Genomic DNA, 23,670 nt, shown 5'->3' with positions numbered 1-23,670 from the left:
TATCATGATGTGACGTTGTTAGTTTGTTACCCGCCAACGTCACCGTCATAGTTGGTTGGAAACTTTAATGTTTCTCTCTGACAACCGAAAATTTTTTTTTTTGTTTGTTGAAAAGTTAAAAACAAACTGCACAGCAACATGTTGTTGCCTTTTTATTCACTTCTGCAATTCAATCACTAGACCCAATGTAACTTCCGTCAGCCGTACCATGATTGCAAGAAATTTATACTGACTGAAAATGTGCAAAAACAATGTCTATAAATCTCATGCATCGTTTGGCACTACAAAAACTGTAATCATCAATATGCACGTGTTTTTGGCTTTTTATCACTTTCCCAACATGATACATTTCATGGTTGAGAAGTTTGGACCAGCGATTTTTGTGCAAAATAACCAAAATAAACATCTGACCAATTTTCATACTTTTTGGCCACATAGCATAGTCAAAATATTTTTGCATATTATGTTGTCATGCGTTTCTTTTTCCTTTCCGTATATTAGACAAGATACTGATTTTCGCAGCATCTGGATTGAATAAGATTCACTGTACATCCATGTATTCTCCAATACTTGCAGCAAACAAGTACTGATATGCAGACACTGCAGTTACTATCATGGCAACCCTGATTAAATGAGATACTAATACCTATTAATTTCCACTGGAATAGACCATAGTTAACAATAGTAGGTACTGTTTACTGCTTTTAATTTGACATCTCACAGAAGGGAAAATAGAAAAAAAATTCACAGGTGTATGTAAAATTAATGGCAAAATCACAGATGTTCTTAAGGTTCTTTTTTTTCCTGTATATTATTGTCAGCACATTTCTCTGTATTGTCCTTTGATGACAGGTATTCTTGGATCAGCTTATCAGCTTTCCCTTTTTGAGAAAGCTTATTAGCTTTTCCTTGATAGTTTCCCCTGTTAATGGAACCTTTCCCATTCAGAATTTCTGCAACTCTGAAACATGAAATGGAGATTACAGTACATTTATTTGTTTCAGTCTAAAATCTTTCTAATTCAAGTAAAATAAATTGATTGTTTAAAGATTTATAGCTATAATGTTCATAACGCACTGGATATGGATTGAAGTAAATGTTACAAGGGCACTGCAGTGCAAAGTATTCCTTCTTGATTTCACGTTTACTCCCCTTGAACTTTGATCAACTGAGTCTGGAATCAAAACTTTTTCCCAGGGCATGACTATGGAAACTTACTTTGGTCCCATATCCTTGATAAAGTCTTCTGGTCCAGACAACAAAAACAGACCCGCCCCTTTTTCATCACCCACTGTTAGGAAGCAGATCTTGTTCTGTGGTACATGTAATTATCAAGGTCAGTTACAATACATAACAATACAATATACCCAAGGCCTGTTCAACAGAGTGAACGTTCAACAGCGCTCTCCAAAGTTTCTTATTCCTCCAGTAATAATGCTCATGAGCGCTCCCTCTGTTGAACAGATCTCAGGTAAGGGACACATATTAATTATTTTTCCAACTATTTTCTCTTTGATAGCTCTTTAAAAAGTTAAGTGTAATAAATAATTGATATTTACGACTGAGAGTAAATTTTGCCAAGTGAAAAGTCAAGTGCCTGATATGCGTGTGAATTTCCAAGAATATCACTGTGTCTGTCATCAGGTTTTCTTTTCAATTCTATTTCACATTAGATTATTTTAAATATTTGTTTCACATATTTAAATACACATATAGAAAACACAAGTCTACTTTGATGTGTGTGCCAGGAATACTTCTACAATAATGAATTCTCAAGAAACCACCCAATGCCTCCTTAATATTTACCAAGCTACTCACAGAATTATTCACTTGCTGCACAATGATGTTCATAAACTCCAGGTCTCCTTCTTTCCTGGCAAATCAAAAAAATCATTTTCAGTGTAATATGATAACAAAGGCACATTTTAAACTCCTGCAACTGAACTTTTTCTCCCAAATCAGTTATGAAATCACCAGTCAGGGCTAGACATTAACTTTTTTTCCTACTTGTCCATTCGGACAAGTGACCAAGATATTTACTTGTCCGAACTTCAACTTCACTTGTCCGAAAATTTTTCAATGAATGTCTTGTTATGTCAACTTGAAAACAATCAAAAAATTAAATGTGCTTGATTTATAAGTGTTGTTATTGATAAATAAGACAAACACATATAAAACAAAATTTTATCTAGATTTCCTGTCCTGACAACAGCATAAATGTTCGCAAGTGAATCTGTAAAATCAATCAAATATATTTTAAACTCACAAACGTCATAAGATCCACGCCATGCAATAGTATGGCTGCAATTAGTGAACATCGATCCCGATCAAGTGTGAACTTACATAGCGATTCATATCGGGATCGAAATTCAGGTTTATGTACTGCTTCCATTTTTATTCGATAAATTTTACAAAAGTTGTTTTTTATGATTATTATTATTTGAAGACTTCTTTACATAGAAAAATCACTTGTCCAATCGGACAAGTGCCCAGCAATATTCACTTGTCTGAATTTTTTTTTCATTGGTACCGGACAAGCGTTAATGTCGAGCCCTGCCAGTCACTATACAGTATTATTTCAGAGTAGATGATAAAGCCAGAGGCATGACTGACTAACCTGTGGAGACTAAGGAAAGGGCTGCTGTCTGTTTTAAACTTCTGTCCCTCAAAGACAGCAAGGTCTCGCAAAAGTGATGTGACATACTGTAAAATAACAGACATTTAAAGTGCAGATACAGTGCAGATAGTGTAGAACTCGGTTATAAAGAAGTCACTTAGATTCATGAAATAACTTTGCTATATCCATAATTTATTATATCCCTACAAAGTTTCTTTAAATTTATATAGTTGGGTATCCAAGATAGCTTCGCTATATCCATGAATTTGCAATATCTGTGTTCACTCTAAACTAGTTTTACTGTAATAGTTACCGGTAAGATATCTAAGGATAATATTTGTAATGACCCCTGCAACATTAGGTGTGAGCATTCACAACTTTCAATCTTGAAGCAACTTCCATTGGATGTTTATGATAAATGCATGAATGATCAAATGCTCAAAAAAGGTAATTTTTGTAGATTCCAAAATTTCATTTTTTGGGGATTTTAGAGTGTGATTATAAACTTTACACAATATTATAAACTGGTGCCTAGTCTAATAATCAAATAATACAGGTAAATCATGTCATATGTAATTGTTTTGATAAAGCACAGGAATTTTATTGTATTCATCTTCTGACATTAAAAGATAACTACCTTCTGGGTTGTTTTAAATCCTTTCACAGCTTTATCTGTCAGTTCATAGTGATCCTCCAGCGGGCCCCTAAAACAAGGTAACACGATAGTTAGTTTATGTCTTATAATCAGTCACTACAATTACCTTTGTATACAGGTACATGTATTTGCCAATCTGTTCCAATATTATTTTAATGAAAGTAACATCCCGTAATGAAATGATTATCAAGAAACAACAAGAGGCCCATGGGCCTTATAGGTCACCTGAGCATTATGCAACAACTTTCCAGTTATTGAATTTGATTCATGTTTTAAGCCAGATGCATGGCATTCACAATTTTGAAACATTGATAATCATAACAATACACTCAGCAGTTGCTTAGCTCGGTTACTTAATACCCATAAGTAGGGTAGGGGAACAAAAAATGCATTTCAACTTATCAAAAATATTCAGCAATACCGGTAATTAATAGTGCCCTTACCACATGTACCCCTGATCCTTAGGCCTAGATCCACACACTGGACAAATTTTGAAAAGGAGCAGATTTCAAACAATTCATTCATTTTTAGTACATAAATACAGCCCCCCCCCCCCTTTGGTACCCCTGACCCTAAAGCCTTGAAATTCACAGTTCCGGATGATTAGTACCCTTGCTCATCATAACTATATTAAGGTAATTCATCTGCTTCGTACCCAGAGAAAAATTTTTTCAAAGATTTAATGTAATTTTTCACTGCATAATCATTATAGAGCCCCGCCCTAAGACCAGAACCCCTGGTCCTGGGGCCATAAAATTCACAATTTTGGTAGACGCATTCTTGCTTATCATAACTATGTACTTAGTTAGTTTATTTAATACCCAGGAGCAGAGAAAAAGATTTTCAAATAATTCATGTATTTTCACTATATAATCAATAGAGCCCTGCCCTAACACCAGAATCCCTGACCCTGGGGCCATAAAATTCACATTTTTGGTAGAGGCATTCTTGCTCATCATATTTATGCACTAATTTAGTTTATTTAATACCCAGGAGCAGAGAAGATGATTTTCAAAGTAATAAAGCATTTTCACTATATAATTTATAGAGCCCCGCCCTAACACTAGAACCCCTGACCCTGGGGCCATAAAATTCACAATTTTGGTAGAGGCATTCTTGCTCATCATATTTATGCACTAATTTAGTTTATTTAATACTGAGGAGCAGAGAAAAAGATTTTCAAAGAATTCATGTATTTTCACTATATAATCTATAGAGCCCCCCCCTTACACCAGAACCCCTGACCCTGGGGCCATAAAATTCACAATTTTGGTAGAGGCATTCTTGCTCATCATATTTATGCACTTAGTTAGTTTATTTAATACCCAGGAGCAGAGAAGATGATTTTCAAAGTAATAAAGCATTTTCACTATATAATCTGCGCTGCCCCGTAACACTAGAACCCCTGACCCTGGGGCCATAAAATTCACAATTTGTGTGAACTCTTGCTCATCATATTTATGCACTAATTTAGTTTATTTAATACTGAGGAGCAGAGAAAAAGATTTTCAAAGAATTCATGTATTTTCACTATATAATCTATAGAGTCCTGCCCTAACACCAGAAACCCTGACCCTGGGGCCATAAAAATCACAATTTTGGTAGAGGCACTCTTTCTCATCATAACTATGCACTTATTTAGTTTATTTAATACCCAGAAGCAGAGAAGAAGATTTTCAAAGAAATAATGCATTTTCACTATATAATCTATGTGTGCCCCGCCCTAACACTAGAACCCCCGACCCTGGGGCCATTAAATTCACAATTTTGGTAGAGGCACTCTTGCTCATCATATTTATACACTAGTTTAGTTTATTTAATACCCAGGAGCAGAGAAGATGATTTTCAAAGAAATAAAGCATTTTCACTATATAATCTTGTGTGTAACACTAGAACCCCTGACCCTGGGGCCATAAAATTCACAATTTTGGTAGAGGCACTCTTTCTCATCATAACTATGCACTTAGTTAGTTTATTTAATACCCAGAAGCAGAGAAGAAGATTTTCAAAGAAATAATGCATTTTCACTATATACTTATTTAGCCCCGCCCTAGCACTAGAACTCCTGACCCTGGGGCCATGAATTTCACAATTTTGGTAGAGGACTCAAAGCTTATTACAATCATGCAAACAGTTTGCCTGCTTGATGTCCAGGAGTAAAGAAGAAGATTTTTAAAGATTGCATTAATTTTAGTGGTTTTGGCCCCACCCCTCAGGCCCCAGGGGGGCAGGGATCATGAAATTCAAAATTTTTGTTCCCCTTCACCCATAGATGCTTTGTGCCAAATTTGGTTGAAATTGGTTCAGTGGTTGCAGAGAAGAAGCTGAAAATGTTCAAATGTTAACGGACGACGCACGACGACGGACGAAAACGGATAGCAATAGGTCACCTGAGTTTACTCAGGTGACCTTAAAAGGACTAATTCTGATCTAGTACACAGGTATTATATCATGTACAAAGAAAATAAACATTAATGTGCTTACTTGAGTAATGTTGTCAGTGACCTTTCAACTTTGACACAGCGACCTAAATATTGAAGAACTCGACCTCCAGCCACAAACATTAGATTTGTTCTGTCTTTCTTCTTTGCCTTTTCTACCCACAACAATTTGATAGACTGAAATAAAATGGTTACATAAAAAGGATTCAATATTGTTGAAAATTGGGTTTACAAGGAAGACACAATTGTATCAAGTTGTCATAAATCATAAGCCATTTCTAGGAATGACTTGAATGCCTATAAGTCTGTCTCTAAGGTCAAGAGATCCAGGAACTGACTTGAATGTCTATAAGTCTGATTCTAAGGGCCAGAATGTCCAGGAATTGACCCAATATGTCTAAGTCTATAAGGACCAGAGGTCCAGGAACTGACCTGAATGTCTATAAGTTTTAAGACCAGAATGTCCAGGAACTGACCTGAGTGTCTATAAGTCTGCCTATAAGGACTAGAATGTCCAGAAACTGACCTGAATGTTATAAGTCTGTCTATAAGGACCCGGGATCCAGGAACTGACCTAAATATCTATATGTCTGATTATTAGGACTAGAATGTCCAGGAATTGACCTGAATGTCTATAAGTCTATAAGGACCAGAATGTCCAGGAACTGACCTGAATGTCTATAAGTTTTAGGACCAGAATGTCCAGGAACTGAACTGAGTGTCTATAAGTCTGCCTATAAGCACCAGAGGTCTACAAACTAACCTGAATGCTTATAAGTCTGCCTAAAAGGACTAAAATGTCCAGGAACCGACCTGAATGTCTATAAGTCTGATTATTAGGACCAGAATGTCAAGGAACTGACTTGAATGTCTATAAGTCTGCCTATAAGGATCAAAGGTCCAGGAACTGACCTGAATGTCTATAAGTGGCCTATAAGGACCAGAGGTCTAGGAACTGACCTGAATGTCTATAAGTCTGATTATTAGGACCAGAATGTCCAGGAACTGACCTGAATGTCTATAAGTGGCCTATAAGGACCAGAGGTCTAGGAACTGACCTGAATGTCTATAAGTCTGCCTTTAAGGACTGAAGGTCCAGGAACTGACCTGAATGTCTATAAGTGGCCTATAAGGACCAGAGGTCTAGGAACTGACCTGAATGTCTATAAGTGGCCTATAAGGACCAGAGGTCTAGGAACTGACCTGATTGTCTATAAGTCTGCCTATAGGAACCGGTGGTCTTGGAACTAACCTGAAGATGAGAGAGGTTGGAGACATGCGTTCCGCAGCAGAGTGTCGAGTCGATTCCGTCTACATGTAGGACACGAACAGGGCCAACGTGATCATCTGGGAGCCCCCGACAACGGAACTGATAAAACAAACAGGATATTATTACATTTTAATGTGTATAATTCTTTATGGTTACCTTATTTGATTAAAATCAACTTTAGTCAAGATGCATGTATCAATTTTATATAAAAAAAATCAGTAAATTATAAAGAAAATATAATACTATTTTAGTGCATTGTATTACAAATTTTTTAAATTGAAAGTAGCTGTAAAATTGATAGGTATATACCAACCTTTGTCTTTTAAGCAGTTTGACAATGAAAACCACTTTATGATTTACATTTTGGAGTTCTGGATCCTCCTTGTGGTGGTAGAGGTACCACTTTAAGATTTACCTGTTGGAGTTCTGGGTCCTCCTTGATGTGGTAGAGGTACCACTTTAAGATTTACCTGTTGGAGTTCTGGGTCCTCCTTGTCGTGGTAGAGGTACCACTTTATGATTTACCTGTTGGAGTTCTGGGTCCTCCTTGTGGTGGTAGAGGTTCCACTTTAAGATTTACCTGTTGGAGTTCTGAATCCTGCTTGTCATGGTAGAGGGTACCACTTTAAGATTTACCTGTTGGAGTTCTGGGTCCTACTTGTGGTGGTAGAGGTACCCATTAAAGAATTACCCATTGGAGTTCTGGGTCCTCCTTGTTATGGTAGAGGTACCACTTTAAGATTTACCTGTTGGAGTTCCGGGTCCTCGTTGTGGTGGTAGAGGTACCACTTTAAGATTTACCTGTTGGAGATCTGGGTCCTCCTTGTTGTAATAGAGGTACCAGTTTTAAGATTTACCTGTTGGAGTTCTGCGTCCTCCTTGTCATGGTAGAGGTACCACCTTAAGATTTACCTGTTGGAGTTATGGGTCTTCCTTGTCGTGGTAGAGATACCACTTTAAGATTAACCTGTTGGAGTTCTGGGTCCTCCTTGTGGTGGTAGAAGTACCATTTTAAGATTTACCTGTTGGAGTTCTGGGTCCTCCTTGTCATGTTAGAGGGTACCACTTTAAGATTTACCTGTTGGAGTTCTGGATCCTCCTTGTCGTGGTAGAGGGTACCACTTCATGATTTACCTGTTGGAGTTCTGTATCCTCCTTGTCGTGGTAGAGGTACCACTTTAGGATTTACCCTCTGGAGTTCTGGGTCCTCCTTGTCATGGTAGAGGGTACCACTTTAAGACTTACCTGTTGGAGTTCTGGGTCCTCCTTGTGGTGGTAGAGGTTCCACTTTAAGATTTACCTGTTGGAGTTCTGGATCCTCCTTGTCGTGGTAGAGGTACCACTTTAAGGTTTACCTGTTGGAGTTCTGGGTCCTCCTTGTGGTGATAGAGGTTCCACTTTAAGATTTACCTGTTGGAGTTCTTCATCCTGCTTGTCATGGTAGAGGGTACCACTTTAAGATTTACTGTTGGAGTTCTGGATCCTCCTTGTGGTGGTAGAGGGTACCACTTTATGATTCACCTGTTGGAGATCTGGGTCCTCCTTATTGTGGTAGAGGTACCACCTAAGATTTACCTGTTGGAGTTATGGGTCTTCCTTGTCGTGGTAGAGATACCACTTTAAGATTTACCTGTTGGAGTTCTGGATCCTGCTTGGCGTGTAAGAGGTACCACTTTAGATTTACCTGTTGGAGTGCTGGGTCCACCTTGATGTGGTAGAGGTATCACCTTAAGATTTACCTGTTGGAGTTCTGGGTCCTCCTTATGGTGGTAGAGGTACCACTTTAAGATTTACCTTCTGGAGTTCTAGTCCTCCTTGTTGTGGAAGAGGTACCACTTTAAGATTTACCTGTTGGAGTTCTGGGTCCTCCTTGATGTGGTAGAGGAATCACTTTAAGATTTACCTGTTGGAGTTCTGGGTCCTCCTTGTTGTGGTAGACGTACCAGTTTTAGATTAACCTGTTAGAGTTCTGGGTCCTCTTTATCATGGTAGAGGTACCACCTTAAGATTTACCTGTTGGAGTTCTGGGTCCTCCTTGTTGTGGTAGAGGTACCACTTAAGATTTACCTGTTGGAGTTCTGGGTCCTCCTTGTCGTGGTAGAGGTGTGGTGTGACTGGGATACTGGCCAGTATCTTCTCATTCACTGTGTCCTCCAGGTCTGCCACCTGCTGGTCAGTCAGGGACGGAATGTCTAACTCGATTGACGATATGTTTTCTCCGAGACACCTTAATAATAAAATATATGAACCTCACACCTTATTAGTTTCTTATGAATTACATATTTTTATCAACAACTCAATGAACTTTGAACTCAGCTTAATTACAACCACTTCAGATGGCAATCTTTTTTTAAACTGAGGTGAAATACGGCTTTTCAGCTTCACTTTCTTACAAAGGTATAAATTGTACTTGATTGCTTGACTGGATAATTATATCCTCAATCAAATCTTAAAAATTACTAGTGATTAAATCTAGAATTTTTTTTATTCAAATTACTTCTCACCATGATGTGGTGGGACATCCATACATGCTTTCTGCTATGGCTGTTATCAAGTGCTGTCCTGAAAATTGTTCAAAAATTTCCTACGATAACTTTTTATACTTATAAATTGAAAAATGTGTTTAAAAAATGTTTAAGATGTGTAACAACATTTTAATACATGCATATATCTGAGAAGGGTATGTATTTTACCAATAAGTTGAGCTTGGTCATCTAAATATTGTGGATCAACAACTATGTCCAATGATTGAACAGACACCAAATAATGATATGTATGAGTAACCTGTATGTTGCTGCATGTGGTCAAACCTCCTCTTCCAGTCCACTTTGAGACATACTTCTGTACCAGCCTGTATCTCCTTAGTGACGAAATTGACAGCATCTGCTCCTCGTCTTGTGATGCGTAAAACCTCCACGTCATTGATCTAAAACGAGGGGATTAAACACGTAACAGTACATGTATTAATTACATAATGTGCTGGCACCTCAATGTATTTTGTGAATGAGTTCCATCATTTACTACCTCTACAGTACTCTATGTAATTGCTGACATTAGTGAGATAATTATCATATTAAGATATTGAGAATGTAGAACGATTTACATCTTCCCATAATAAAGTGAAAATAACCATTAACACACTGTACATCCTTGAACACACCACACAATTACGTACAAACATTATCAGAATTGTATACACCAGGCTAAACCCTCTGCAAATAATTTTATATTTAATGCCTCAACACAGATGAACCAAGAGAGTTCAAATGAAATTCTACTTACTGTGCCTCTGTCATCTGGCTGAAAAAGAACAAACATATATTAACTTTAAAAAATTCTTAATTTTAAGGATGTCAATTGGTCCTCTGAACAAAGGTGTGAATGAGATTTATTTTACAATTTTAAATCAATAAATTGGCTCGTATATGACTGACTTCAGCTTGGTCTGTACCTGTCCACCCCCCTCTGGGAACAGTATGGTATCTTCTAGAATCACCTCGAACCCCTTCAGCTTTTCCTTCTTACTTTTACCCGGTAATTCTGCAGGTGTGCAACTCTTCACCTTTGTCTGAAACTAAAAAGGGATTAAATTTCCTTTAATCATCAATTTAAAAAGTTTCTGAATTTTGTGTTTCTTGAAATACCTGTGAAGAGAAACATACAAATTTAGATGGTTATCAATCATTCTAAGATAATGCCATCAACATTTAAAGAAAGGCTTGGCAGGTTTTACATTTTAACATAGTTCGATAGTCATTATAAATACGAGTAAAATGATATACAGCTCACCTACCATCTCTCTTGCTGATTGGAGATATTACTAAAAATAGCTTAGTTTACACCTGTGAGCTCGCACTGAAATTAGCTGTTTACCGGAAGTGACGTGTGTGACGTCACAAGTGTGACATGCAGCATATTGTATAGTCTAAAATGAAGAGCGAACAAGCATTAGTTCATGTAAAATTTTAAAATCAAACGCCTTTAACGCATGCAGGCAGTACGCTAGTTTTATTTTCTGATTGCTACGCATAATTTCATCTCTGGCAAAAACAATATAGTTCCGGACTACATGTATAAATATTGAAATTAAATGGTTTGATTACCCCCCCCCCTCCTCCTCATCCAACACCCCCCATTTTTTTTTTGGATGCGCAAGTTTTTTATCACTACGAAAAGGGAAGCCTTTCAATAATTAATTCAGATTTTTTTCTTTATTCTCTCTAAATTTTTTAAAATTAATTATTTTTTTTTTTCGTTTCGATTTTGCTTCTCCATTTTTGTTTTTACACATTTAATTTACTAAAAAATTCTTTTTTAGTTCGACCATAACTTTAAAAAGGCTGGTACAAGCAGCACTCCCCCCCCCCCCCCTCTAAAAAACATCGCTCATATATTTGATCAATTACATTGTAATGAAGTGCCGGATCATTGTTTTGAAGTTCACATCATCAGTTAAGTGCAGGGTGCATGTAGATTTTCTTCACACCTCATTAGTTCCGTATACTTTCTCAATCATAGATGGCATTTGTAGAGGATCATGATAACTTGATATTTGGAAGTTGTGCACCCCGTTTCTTAGTGTTGACGTAGACCTAGAGTGTATCTCAATTTACACTGCGATTGTATTTAATCACTGCTTACATGTATATTTACGCTTGTGAACTCTTAATAATATTGCCTGTTGACTTCCTTTTTTATCTCTGTAAAATAACCTTTAAAAAGCCATTTCCCACAAATGAAGTTCCTTTCTATACCTGTCTGTTTACGGCATATGATTTTTTTTTCAATCAGGAATGAAAGAAATTTCGACATTTTTATTTTAAGATTTACCCACCCTGTCATAAATATAAAATGAAAAATTAAATAGGATTAAAAAAAAAAAAATAACTACGTTTTTTTTCTTCATAAAATCATCATTAATTTGTGACTTTATGAATTCTATTGGGGGGTGGGGGGTTGTATGGCGTACACAGTAACACCTTGGATGGCTCGTATACCTGTGTTTGACTGGAGTGTAGCGGAGTAAGCCCAAGATTACCGATTGTGCGCATTATGCATAATGATCTGTCTATCACAAATAATTCAAACTTTTGCTTACAGTCACAAGCTACCGTGTAAATATCCACTCTGTTCATTGTATTGTAACCTTGACCTGTTATAGAGAGGGTATCTATAGGCTTAGCCTGTTGCCCAATCTATACTCAGTTTACACTGAATAAATATTGTTCAAATTATATTGTTTGGATTTCAGGAGTAAGGCCCATTTCACACCATCTTTACTTAAATTGTCTTGTTCTCCTTGACACTGAATATGAATTTAATTGTTTATTAAAATTTACATGCATGTAACTGTGTATCAACTGTCTTCTATTTACCGTAATGTTTAGATTGGACATCTGTAAGGTACCGGTAGAATGTCATCCGGGCCCCTTAACTTGTTCAATATTGAATAATATATTGCATGAAACAACGTACAAACACGTGAATAAGGTGGCACATAAAAACAGATTATACATGTACATATTTTATCAATTTTAGTATACTCTGAAAGTCGAATTTAACATCTGACTTTGAATTGATTGTGTTGCATCAAGTCTAGATCTCTCGTATATATACGTAGCCTGTTTTTTTTTTTTTTTTTTTTTTTTTTTTAGAGCTTAACAAATTTAATTCCTAATTTATTTTGATATGAATATAAAAATTTTTTTTTTCTTTTTACAAAATTGTAAAACATACAATTTTTTTTATCTTTTAAAATTTATTCAACTGCAACTACCGAATTAACGCGACTTTGTTCTAAATTAATTTTAAAAAGTCATGCATAAATTTTTACGGAGGGACTGGAGTCATTTGTTAAAAAAAAACATGGCAAATCATAAGAAAGACAATGAAAAAAATATTTATTAAACTAATTAGACCACAACAAATGAAAAAAATGAACGCAAAATTAAAATCAGTAGGGACTAACATTATTCATGTTGTTAGCTTTTTAGGCCTTTGGGGGGGGGGGGGGGTGTGTGAAATAGGTTATGTGTCGAATTGTGTTTTTATTCAATATATTTTTTACAATAATGATTTAAAATGCTACTTGAGAATATTTTCTATCGTTTTACTCACATACCAATCAATAGTATGAACGTAAATAGTATTCAAACGATTTGCTTCCTGGGGTTCCACATCGTTTGTGATCGTTAGATCTAGTGTAGGGTTCAAAACGAAAGGGTTCTACTCTCAAATTTTTATATTATTGCACAGCAATGAATCCTCATCAGAACTTGACGATCCACAAGAAATTTCTAGCGATTCTTTCTCTAATGGACTATCAGAATTATCCGAAACAGCGTTTTCTGTCATTTATTCACCTCTCACTTGAGGGAAGCGAGACACACTTGTGACGTCATTGAACTTGATTGCATTTAAACCGGAAGTGACATTGTCAAGGATTTTTGATCGTTTTCACAGGTGCAAATGCAGACGTTCAACATTGATTATCTTTGAAACGGCGGTACCGATTTTAGTCGGGTTTTCGCAAAAATGTTTTATAAAGCAGGTTTTGTGAATTACGTTGATGGGTAAAAGTACCGTGGCCTATCTTTAATGTAACAGAACAAATAGGCAAGTAATAATGGAACTAACTGTACTGTACATCTTTCATACAGAAACATTGATGAAATATATTTAATTCATCATAGATATGCACACTGAACATAAAGAGTTACATGGAATTTGCAACTTCAACCTAAAAGAAAATTAAAAATAGAGACTTTCAAATTTAAATGTAGAAAAATGAATATTACAGCAAGATATGCCCACCGTTTAAGGAGGTTATTTTAATGGGATATTCATGGAAATCTATTTTAATGGGATATTCATGGAAATCTAAAGAGCAGTTGAAAGTTAATTTCTCAATATTAAAACCACTAGACAATATGGAATTTGTTTTCAACTGGACCATGTAGACACAAAAAATACTTTTTTTGATTCATCAAGCAAGTAATTCAGTAATTACAGACAGCTAGAGGTTTGTTTAAGAAGTTCATCAGAAATTTCACATGGAAAATTACCATACTGTTATGATTGCATGAGGAATCCCCCCATTTGAGGCCCATGCAAAATGAGCAATTGCTTTATTTTTCTAAAAAAAAATTGGATTTGAATAAAAAAAGAAAAACCATTTTAGACTTATTTTCTGATGTGGACAGCTGACAACCAACAGGAGGATGAGCAACTATTTAGCAGGCTGTGCCCAATCTGATAAAGCTTGCTAAAGAGATTGTGCAGCACCTGATGCAAGGTTGTTCCATATACATGTACTTTCATTGTCTTAATGGTGTTTTGCTGAACCACTGAATGGCATATGTTACAGTCCCTGAAACGTTCTACTTTCCCATTTTTCCGTTCGCTCACCGTTCGTTCAGCGTGTGTTCACCGTTCGCTCTTCGTTCACAGTATTGCGTTCACCATTCACCGTGCGCTCGCGTTCACCGTTCGCTCTTCGTTTCGTTTACTTTGCGTTCACCGTTCACTTATCGTTCAGTCTTCATTGTCATTCGGAACTCCGAAGTGAAAGGACCTATCTTTTTGATGGTAAGGATTTACATGTTTTTTAATTAAATAACTTAAATATCGTGTTTGAAGAATAATTATTTCATTGCAAAAATTATCTATGATATTTATATTTCTATTATTATAACTCAGCTGTTACTTATTTCATGAATTTTCCCTGGAAAATAATTAATACATTAAGTACCTACATGTATGTAGAACGATGCTAAAATATTAAATTCAAAAAAGGGCAATGTACAAATGCTTCACGCACGGCATCAATTTGATGTAATTTTAAAGAGGACAAATTATTAATGGATGTATAAAAATTAATCCAAGTCTTTTACAGGACAAGAATACATAAAAAAAAAATATTTCTACACGTATTTAAACTACCTGTAGGTTTGAAAATTATTAACAGTACTGCAAATATTCAGTTAATTAAATATCTTTAGAGCTAATTAAATTGATGGTGTGGTTTTAAATTTTAGAAAAGACCAACTGTTTAAAATAGTCTATTATTAGAGAAGAAAAATTCCTTCCTTCACCGTACCTAAACATATGTTTAAAAATATGTTTTTTACTATTTAGTATAATTAAGACCCCCCTCCCCCGGTGCCTTTTCTCCCGAATTAAAATTCTTACTGAGTTTTTTTCAGTATATTTTAATTAATATTTAATTTGTATTGTAACACAAGAAAATCAGTCTTAAAACCAACATCAAACAGTCATTAAACAATAGAATTTTAGTACAAACTTGTGCCGACAGTAGTATTTTAAATTGGCAGGGAATATGTTTCACATTCAATTTAAAACTTAATCCTTCCAAGTATATATTCGAATTATTTTTTTTTCTGCAGGAATGCAAAAATCAGATCTAGAAATGATTGGGAAAAACACGAAAAATTCTTGGAATACTAATTGACTCTTTGCCTTCGGCATGTTCGGTGAAACGCGATTTCCACACCTCCACTGTGTCGAATTATTTTGATTGACAGCACAAGCACGCTACTACAAATGTAGCACGGACTTCCTGTGAACTGTGTGAACTTGATGATGGAAAATAAAAGCCAATGATTACTGTCAAATGGATTTGTTAATCTAAAAAAAAAAATTACCTTTATTGCTTGGAATATTTAGGAAAAATAATTAGAATTTTTATTTGATACAACATATATCTGAGAATCGAGGGGGTTATCTCTCTCTCTTACTCTCTCTCTCTCTCTCTCTCTCTCTCTCTCTCTCTCGTACATTTCTCTGTTTAATAAAAACTATGACAACACATTACTTATTTAGTTTTGAAAATTTAATCTACACATGTATTACAAATAATTTGAATGCCTCTTTCTAACATACTGACCGAGTATAATCACGGCCGGGAAATGTCTACAGATACATGAAGAAGTTAGCTAAAATAATCGTCATAAAAGAATAAAAAGGCACATAAATATAGAATATTTTGCAGTAGAATTTAAATAAAATGAGAATTTTTATGCAGTATGATAACAGTCAATGTCAACAGATAATTGTGAATTTAAAAAAAAATCCGTTATTTTACTCAGAATCGCTTTGGCATGGAAATATATGTACGGTTGTTTCAACCCCGTACAATGTAATTAATTCATTTTATAAGTAGTTGTTTTATCTTCAGAAGTCCACATTATTTTATTAGTGAAAAGAATAAGCATAATTATTTACTATATAAGTAGATTACGTTTGACGACGATTAAAATCATGTTATTAAAATATCGATTTAAACATAAGTATGTGCAGAAAAAAAATGTTTTTATTTATTTATTTATCTATTTATCTATTGTTTATCTCAGTAGTAGTTTTATCTTCAAAAGTCCACATTATTTTATTAGTTAAAAGAATAAACATAATTATTTACTATAATATAAGATCAATTTTTTTTTAACTACACGCGGTAACAAATTCACGTTTGACGGCGATTAAAATCATGTTATTAAAGTATCGATTTAAACATACATATGTGTAGAATTTTTTTTATTATTCATTTTACTTATTTATTTATCTATTTATTTCTCTTTTGTTTATCTATTGTGTATTTATATTTATTTTTGACATTTGAATTTTAGAATAAAAGAATAATTTCAATACAAGGAAAAGACCGAAGGCATTCCGAATAAATCGTTCATCTTGCGTTCACCGTTCGTTCACCGTTCGTTCACCGTTCACTTTGTGCTCGCGTTCCCGCTCCGTTCGCGTTCTGCGTTCACTCACCATTCACACATAGTTCACCAAGTTGCGTTCACCGTTCGCACATCGTTCACTCACCGTTCGCTCTGCGTTCGTTCAACATTCGTTCAGCGTTCGTTCGTCGTTCAGGTGGGAAAGTAGAACATTTCAGGGACTGTATGTAATAGTTTGAGCCATGGATATCAGACTCAGTTAACAGAGCATTTGACTAGTGATGCAGGGGTCCAGGATTTGATTCCTGGTCAAGCTATGCATACATTTTCTACTCTTCTGCGGTGTTTTCCCTAAGAAGCGACAACCGGCCAAATTGACCTCTTCAATTGACAAAAATGCCACTTTGAAATAACAATTTGTTGTAAGGTCCACAGAGATTTTGTTCATAAACCTCATACCTTAGCCTGTTACAACTGATCTCTAACCCTTTCCTCTGAAATAAAAGGAAAACACTGTCATGTTGCAGATTTGATGCTGTTGACCACCTATCCTCTTTAGAGAACTGGACAGGCTTTCGTCTACATCCACTACATCTACATCCATGTAGGCAAAAGCCTGTCCACTTCTCTGAAGAGAATATTCAGACCACCCATCGATTTGTAGGTGTAATTCCTACCAGGGATTCATAAAACTTGGGTTGTGTCTCCGAGGGTGAAGACCATTTAAGGAGGGAGGAATGTAATGGTTTGGGCTGCCATTTTGTATATTGGCCTGCAAAGATATATTCAATCAAAAGGTAACTCAGTGGTTAGAGCTTCTGACACTCATGATGCAGGGTCCCATGTTCGATTCACAGTCCAGCCATACATTTAATCCTTTCCTGTTACAGTTATGTTGTTAAATCATATTCTGCAAACAGTTGAATTCCACTCTGGTTTAATATTCTTCACCGATTCAATCAGTGGCTGATTTAATGTTTGCAAACAAACCCTTGCATCTACCTCAAAGACAGTCCGGGGTTCATATTAAAAAAAAATGGTCCAATTACATTAGTCTAGAGTTATTCTGAGACAAAATTGTTTGATAAGCGTGCATTGAGCTCACCTCTTTACAGTAACTGTTTTGTTGACATGCAAGAGCCATTCTGAAACTGAAAGTGAAAGTATATTTTAATCAGTAACCAATGAAAATTGATCACGTTGCCGGTGAGAACTCTTTTGTGAAGAAGGTAAATAAAAGCTATATCTAATCGGAAACTCTTTCGATTTTTGCCGTGATTTGAAGATAACGCCAATGATTTCCGGTTAAAATGGAGTTCTACTCGTGTGTTGGGGTTTGGAATGCTATGAAAAAGGCGTTTATTTTCCTTTTCATGACAATTTTGATTGATAAAACATCGGGTATGCAATGTTTTAAGTCTATTTCCTACCTTTTCGCATGGAAAATGATTTTTTTAAACCTCGGTATATTATATTTTCCCCATTGAAAATAAGTATGTTTTGAAAACACACGTTCACCCTATACTCCCATTTCAGTTTGCTTTTGAAGTGTTAGTAAGAAAATCAAACACTACTTTGCTGAATTTATTCATTAATTATACAAATGGATTGCTCAACTTTGATTCATGAACTGATAATAAATGATTTACATGTATGTTTAACAGGTCCAGGAAAATCACTATATTTAGCTATATAGCTAAATCTACCTATATAGCTTTATTTACCTATATAATATAGCTTTATTTAGCTATTTTGAAATAAGTATCTATTTTATGAAAAGTTGCATAATGAGGCAATATTACTTTTCAACTTTGAAATGTACTGAAAACAATTCATCAAAAATCCACTTATAAAAATGTTTCTCCTTTTGTGCAATTGCAATCAAAGATCTAAAAGTTTTAGGGCCATGTATAACAGTTAATCTGTGAGTAAGCACCTACTTTAACAAAGAAAAGCAGTTTTGATCAACAAGATAATTGATTGGTAATAACTGAGCACAATGCAAGGCAATCACACTTAGTCATGCCTCATCGCACTTCCAGCTATCCAAACAATAGAGATGCATTTTTTGGTTAAAAAGTGTTTAAAAAGAGGCAATGTTTTTACTATCTATGCCCTAAGTTATTTTTATCAAAACTTTTAAAAAAAATATCATCCATAATTTACATGCGACTTTTTGTCTGCTTTTCATAAAACAGAAGCTTATTCCAAAATAGCTAAATAAAGCTATATTATATAGGTAAATAAAGCTATATGGGTAAATTAAGCTATATAGCTAAATATAGTGATTTTCCTGGACCTGTTTAAATAGGTTTTTCACTTTATCATGTTTATTGATTTAATTGCCTAATATCCAGTGGTATTCTATAGAAGATACCCTGCTTTTGGACCTACATCTGATTTTATCTTTATGTAGGGCGATTTGATTATGAGTATGTTACATGTGGATCTACCTTGAAGCTGAAAAACAACTACCACGGGGTCCGGTTACATTCACATGATGTGAAGTATGGATCAGGAAGTGGACAGCAGGTTTATTTCGCACCTGATTTTTAATAATTTGATAACATAATACCAGACCTGCTTAACCTTATGCTTTTTGGACATTTCTTCTGTGCTTACACGCATACATATTAACTCTACCGATTTAGGCAAAAGTCTACTGCTTTTTTACACGATCTCCAGTGTACTGCATTTATTCATCAATCTACCATTTTTTTTACAAAGCCATGTTTTCTTCAAAAGGCTTTAAGTAAGCAGCTGATCAAAGTTATAAGCATGAAAAATTTATATAAGTATATTTGTAAAATTTATGTCAAACTTTTTTGACTACTTAATTGCAATATATATGAGTTTAATTACTGTAATGGTTATTTAAGACAATATTTACAAATATATCTTCTTAAATCCATGTGTAAAACAGTGCATGCAATGCTACCTCTTTTTAGATCTGAATCACCCTCTGTTTAATCATGTCTTGCCTTTCCATCATAAAAAAGAATTGTTTATAGCTCACCTGAGGCGAGGGTTCAAGTTAGCTTCTCTGATCACATTTTGATAGGTATTCGTCTTTCTGTATACTTTTACATTTTCAACTTCTTCTCAAAATCCACTGGACCATAATCAACCAAACTAGAAACAAACTATCTTTAATTAAGTACAGGATTCAATTTTGTTCAGATGAAGGGCCATATCCAATTTTGAATTAGTTGAAAATAAATGGCATCCTTTAACATGTTTAAAAACTTTTTTTTTTAAACTCCAAGGAATTTGCATACTGCAGATACAAGTATATATAAGTAGTTTGCAAAGAAAAAAAATCATTTCAAAAAAGTTTTCTTATCACATTGCAAGATATGCACTGGAAAGGTTTATAGCAGGTCTGTAATATTTTTATAATTTCTTAATAGAAAAGTTTGTATGTTGTCATTATTGAGATTTTTTGTATGGAGTAATATATCCCTGTTTGATTTCAGTCTGTGACAGCAGTTGACTCTACAGATGACAATAACAGCTACTGGCAAATCAGGGCCAAAACTGGAACAGAATGCACAAGAGGGTAAGACCATTAAAAGAAGAATACTGACATAATAATTAATATACATGCATATGTAAATCATGAGTCTCATGAACAAGAGTCTTTCTTTTTTGAAGTATTTATGAAACATTAAATCACATGTCAAGAATTTATGTTTTTCAGAAATCCGATTAAGTGTGGACAGACCGTTCGACTTCTTCACGTAACGACGCGGAGGAATCTTCACAGCCATCATTTCCAGTCTCCTCTGTCAAGGAACCTGGAAGTCAGTGCTTTTGGGGAAGAAGGAGAAGGGGATGAAGGTAGTTATCTCCCAAAATGAGGCTATGGCCCAAAAATAATCACGGGAAAAAGATTAAGTCTGTTTGCTGCAATTTCTTAAAATGAGACAATAACCAAGAAATATTTATTGGGGGGAAATAATCAGCCTGTATGCTTCAAATTTTTACACAATTAATTTTGATTAAAAATACAACAAAGGATCTTGTTTTATAAAATTTTAGTCAATACTGTGAAATTGATTTTTTTTTTCATGATTTTGAAAAACAAATCTCAATACTAGAACAAAATCCTCAAGTCCAGATTTAAGGCATGCTGAGTTGGAAATGTTTTTAATATGTTGTCAAAAATTTAAGACTATTTTTATTTAAATTATAATTTTTCACTCTTCAGCAACAATTTTTTAATACCTGCAGTAGTTGATAGCAATTATAACAACAGAAGTGCCCATAGAAAATCTTAATTAAATAGGGCCTTCCGTTTAAATCATTTTCTGTATATCCCATCTCACTTTGCCCAGAGGCATTTGTACATGTTGTAAAATGATGGTTTTCTATTTGACAGGGGATCACTGGGTTGTTACCTGTTCAGGAAAATACTGGAGTAGAAACGAAAAAATAAGAATTAAAAATGTAGTCACAGAAAAGTAAGTGAGAGATTTTATCTTCGAGTATACTTTATTCCGAGTACTGTTTTCATAACTAAAATATTGTGCTTGATGATAGTTGATTCATTTACAGTATATTTCTCTATTTATTTACATTTATGAGGTTGTTCAGAAAGTACACAACTTCTATTATTACATCTTTTACTTCAAGTTGTATGATATGACTGTTGTCATGAGAAAAAGGCCCTTATCTTTTGAAGTCACAATGCTCATTTAAACATAACATTTTACTGCAGAGTTACGTGAAGTTGTACTCAGTACAGACCAGTTTTGCTTGTTTAAGAACACTTTCAGAAGAATAGTAATCATAACATGCACATACATTTATATTGTTTTGTTTCTGAGAAAAGTGTACTGTTAACCAGTTTTTACTGATACGCATGATAGAATGAGGTCAAATGTATACAATATTTTTTAGTTACCTACATGTTGCTGGGGACACCTTTGGTCGACCAATTCATGGACAGAGAGAGGTCAGTGGGTATCCCTCACCCTCGGAAATGAACTACTGGCAGGCAGCAGAGGGGATCTTTATCAAACCCTCAGACCCCCCTCAAGGGGTGAAAGATCCTCATGATGAATTGTGATAAAAATCTACGTCATAGATCTTAAAGTGCAAAAAATTTCTTCTGAATGTTCTGTTTTGTGTGTTATGAAATGAAAGATAATTTAAACATAATTTAGATGTTATGTGAAAAAGGTTATGTGTGTACATGTATTATTCATTTCATGAACTCATATTGCTTTTTGTTACGTTATCCATTGATGTAGTGGCCATTAAAACATGGCTGCATCCAGCTGTGTTTTGTTTGGCTGTCTCTTGTCAATCTTTTAAATCTCTTTGACTCTTTCCATATTTTTAACAGATTACACATATATATGTACATGTATGGTTTACCAACATTCTACATTCTTATAATTCTTCTTCATATATATTTTTGTTTAAAAGTGTATCTATGTGCATTTAGAAGTAGAATCTGATGTTTCTTCACTTTGATACTCATTATTTTTGTAATTGGTGTTACATTACAATTGTAAGAATAACTTATTTGGACTTTCTTGATAATTTGCATATTGAATAGGTCAGGTTTACTCCCCTAGCATTTTCTTTTTGAGTGTATGATCTTTATATGATATTGATGGAAGAACAAACTCATGAGATATCAGTTAAGTATTTGTGTCATGGATATCAGACTTCTACATGTATTTCACTGAAATTTGAAATTTGATTACTGAATAATTATTTTAAAAGAGACAAACTGTAGTGATTTTATTTATAGATGAGTTGGGTCCAAAGACTGCGTGAATTGAGACTTGTTTTGTTCATTGTTATTATTGATATGCAGATCTCTTGATCCAGTGAATTGTACAATTATATATATATATATATATACCTGTATGTGAACTCCACAACTTTGCATTTTCTCTGATATTGCCTTTAAACCTTAAGGTAAAATATTGCAGACTGTACTGTCAAAAATAGTATGTTTGCAATCTTTTAATTTAGAAGATAAATCTTTTTCATCAGTTAAAAGAACACAAAATTGCAATGTGCAGCAAAACAAAACAAAAAAAATTTACATTTACATCAAAGTATTCCTTACACCCTGTGGCTGTAAGATATATTGTGAACTAAAATGGATATAACAAATTAAAATCGACCATCTCCAGCACTTTGTTATAAGTGTGTTTTATTGTGGAATAAATCCTCATTGGCTGGATTGTTACCTCAATGTATTAGTTGTGTAAAACATGTATAAATAGCAGTTTTTCTCTGTAGCCTAAATTTTGAGACTTATTTCAAATCTTTAAATCAACTGTATGAAATTCATATCACAGATGTAAAAATCAGGCTTTGGCTTATTTAAAGACTTTTTTTTTACTAATTCGATTCAAAATGTCTGACTGTTCTGAAATGTAATTTAGCAATGTTTGCATCTATTTTCTGTATTTAGAACAAGACTCTGAAGAAAAAAATAAAGAGTGGGAAATGTTTTGTAAATTATTTCTGACAATCCTCATCCTAGATATACAATTACTTTTAACGCTCAAAGGGCTTTTAATGGAATTTGGTGGAGTTATAATTCCTTACAAAACAACTCAAGGTAAAAAAAAAAAAATAGAGATATTCCTAAGGAAGTTTATTTTTTTAACACACATAAGGTAAATTTATAATGAAGAAAAAGTTGAAATTCATTTTAATGGCATGTTATAATCAGTACAAGGACCTTTTACTTTATATCTTTGTTTATACATTTACATGTAGGTCCATGATAATAAGAAATAGTCAAAATGTAGAAAAAGAATCTGTGGATGTTAAAAATCTTAAGACTTTCTATTCTGCTTTCATTAGCAATGTTCATTTAATTAGGAGTATGTATCAGGGATGTATAATATAGTCACCAGTCAGTATGGGGGACAGCCACTGCTTTCTAGCTATCATGTTATTTATGTACACTCCCTCTGCATGAGTCTGAAGGGGATGAATGCATGCAGAGACTGAAA

At 34.5% G+C, this 23,670-nt stretch overlaps 2 protein-coding genes across 2 annotated transcripts; one reads left to right on the top strand and one right to left on the bottom strand.

Moving 5' to 3' along the window:
* Positions 1-428: 428 nt before the first annotated feature.
* Positions 429-17,915, bottom strand: LOC134270472 (alanyl-tRNA editing protein Aarsd1-like). Its single transcript, XM_062752693.1, has 13 exons — positions 17,787-17,915; positions 10,435-10,557; positions 10,266-10,283; positions 9,768-9,909; positions 9,488-9,545; positions 9,051-9,210; positions 6,966-7,082; positions 5,757-5,890; positions 3,255-3,321; positions 2,618-2,703; positions 1,819-1,873; positions 1,219-1,313; positions 429-961 (listed from the first exon to the last, which is right to left on the bottom strand). Exons 1-13 carry the CDS (start codon positions 17,823-17,825, stop codon positions 787-789), a joined length of 1,269 nt encoding a protein of 422 aa, XP_062608677.1. The 5' UTR covers positions 17,826-17,915; the 3' UTR covers positions 429-786.
* A 10-nt stretch (positions 17,916-17,925) lies between these two features.
* LOC134270473 (stromal cell-derived factor 2-like) lies at positions 17,926-23,160 on the top strand. The gene is made up of 6 exons (XM_062752694.1): positions 17,926-18,082; positions 19,098-19,213; positions 20,158-20,240; positions 20,382-20,521; positions 21,063-21,144; positions 21,584-23,160. The coding sequence occupies exons 1-6, from the start codon at positions 17,992-17,994 to the stop codon at positions 21,750-21,752; spliced, it is 681 nt and encodes a 226-aa protein (XP_062608678.1). The 5' UTR covers positions 17,926-17,991; the 3' UTR covers positions 21,753-23,160.
* The last annotated feature ends 510 nt before the right edge of the window (positions 23,161-23,670 follow it).

This window comes from Saccostrea cucullata, unplaced genomic scaffold, assembly GCF_032062105.1.
Source record: "Saccostrea cucullata isolate Sc308-1 unplaced genomic scaffold, CSIRO_AGI_Scuc_v1 ctg1210, whole genome shotgun sequence".
NCBI lineage: Eukaryota > Metazoa > Mollusca > Bivalvia > Ostreida > Ostreidae > Saccostrea > Saccostrea cuccullata.
Note: the sequence above shows the minus strand (reverse complement) of the source record. Positions and strands in the feature narration are given on the sequence as shown.

What these genes read in the sequence shown, in the direction of transcription:
- LOC134270472 (XM_062752693.1), bottom strand. Translation starts at nt 17,825, where the DNA reads ATGGCTCTTGCATGTCAACAAAACAGTTACTGTAAAGAG. An exon ending in AGGACCCAGAACTCCAACAG is followed by an intron (nt 7,083 to 9,050) that starts GTAAATCTTAAG and finishes TTGTTTTATCAG; the next exon opens with TTCCGTTGTCGGGGGCTCCC. An exon ending in TCACTGACAACATTACTCAA is followed by an intron (nt 3,322 to 5,756) that starts GTAAGCACATTA and finishes ACCTTGTTTTAG; the next exon opens with GGGCCCGCTGGAGGATCACT.
- LOC134270473 (XM_062752694.1), top strand. Translation starts at nt 17,992, where the DNA reads ATGGAGTTCTACTCGTGTGTTGGGGTTTGGAATGCTATGAAAAAGGCG. An exon ending in GGAACAGAATGCACAAGAGG is followed by an intron (nt 20,241 to 20,381) that starts GTAAGACCATTA and finishes TATGTTTTTCAG; the next exon opens with AAATCCGATTAAGTGTGGAC. An exon ending in AAAAATGTAGTCACAGAAAA is followed by an intron (nt 21,145 to 21,583) that starts GTAAGTGAGAGA and finishes AATATTTTTTAG; the next exon opens with TTACCTACATGTTGCTGGGG.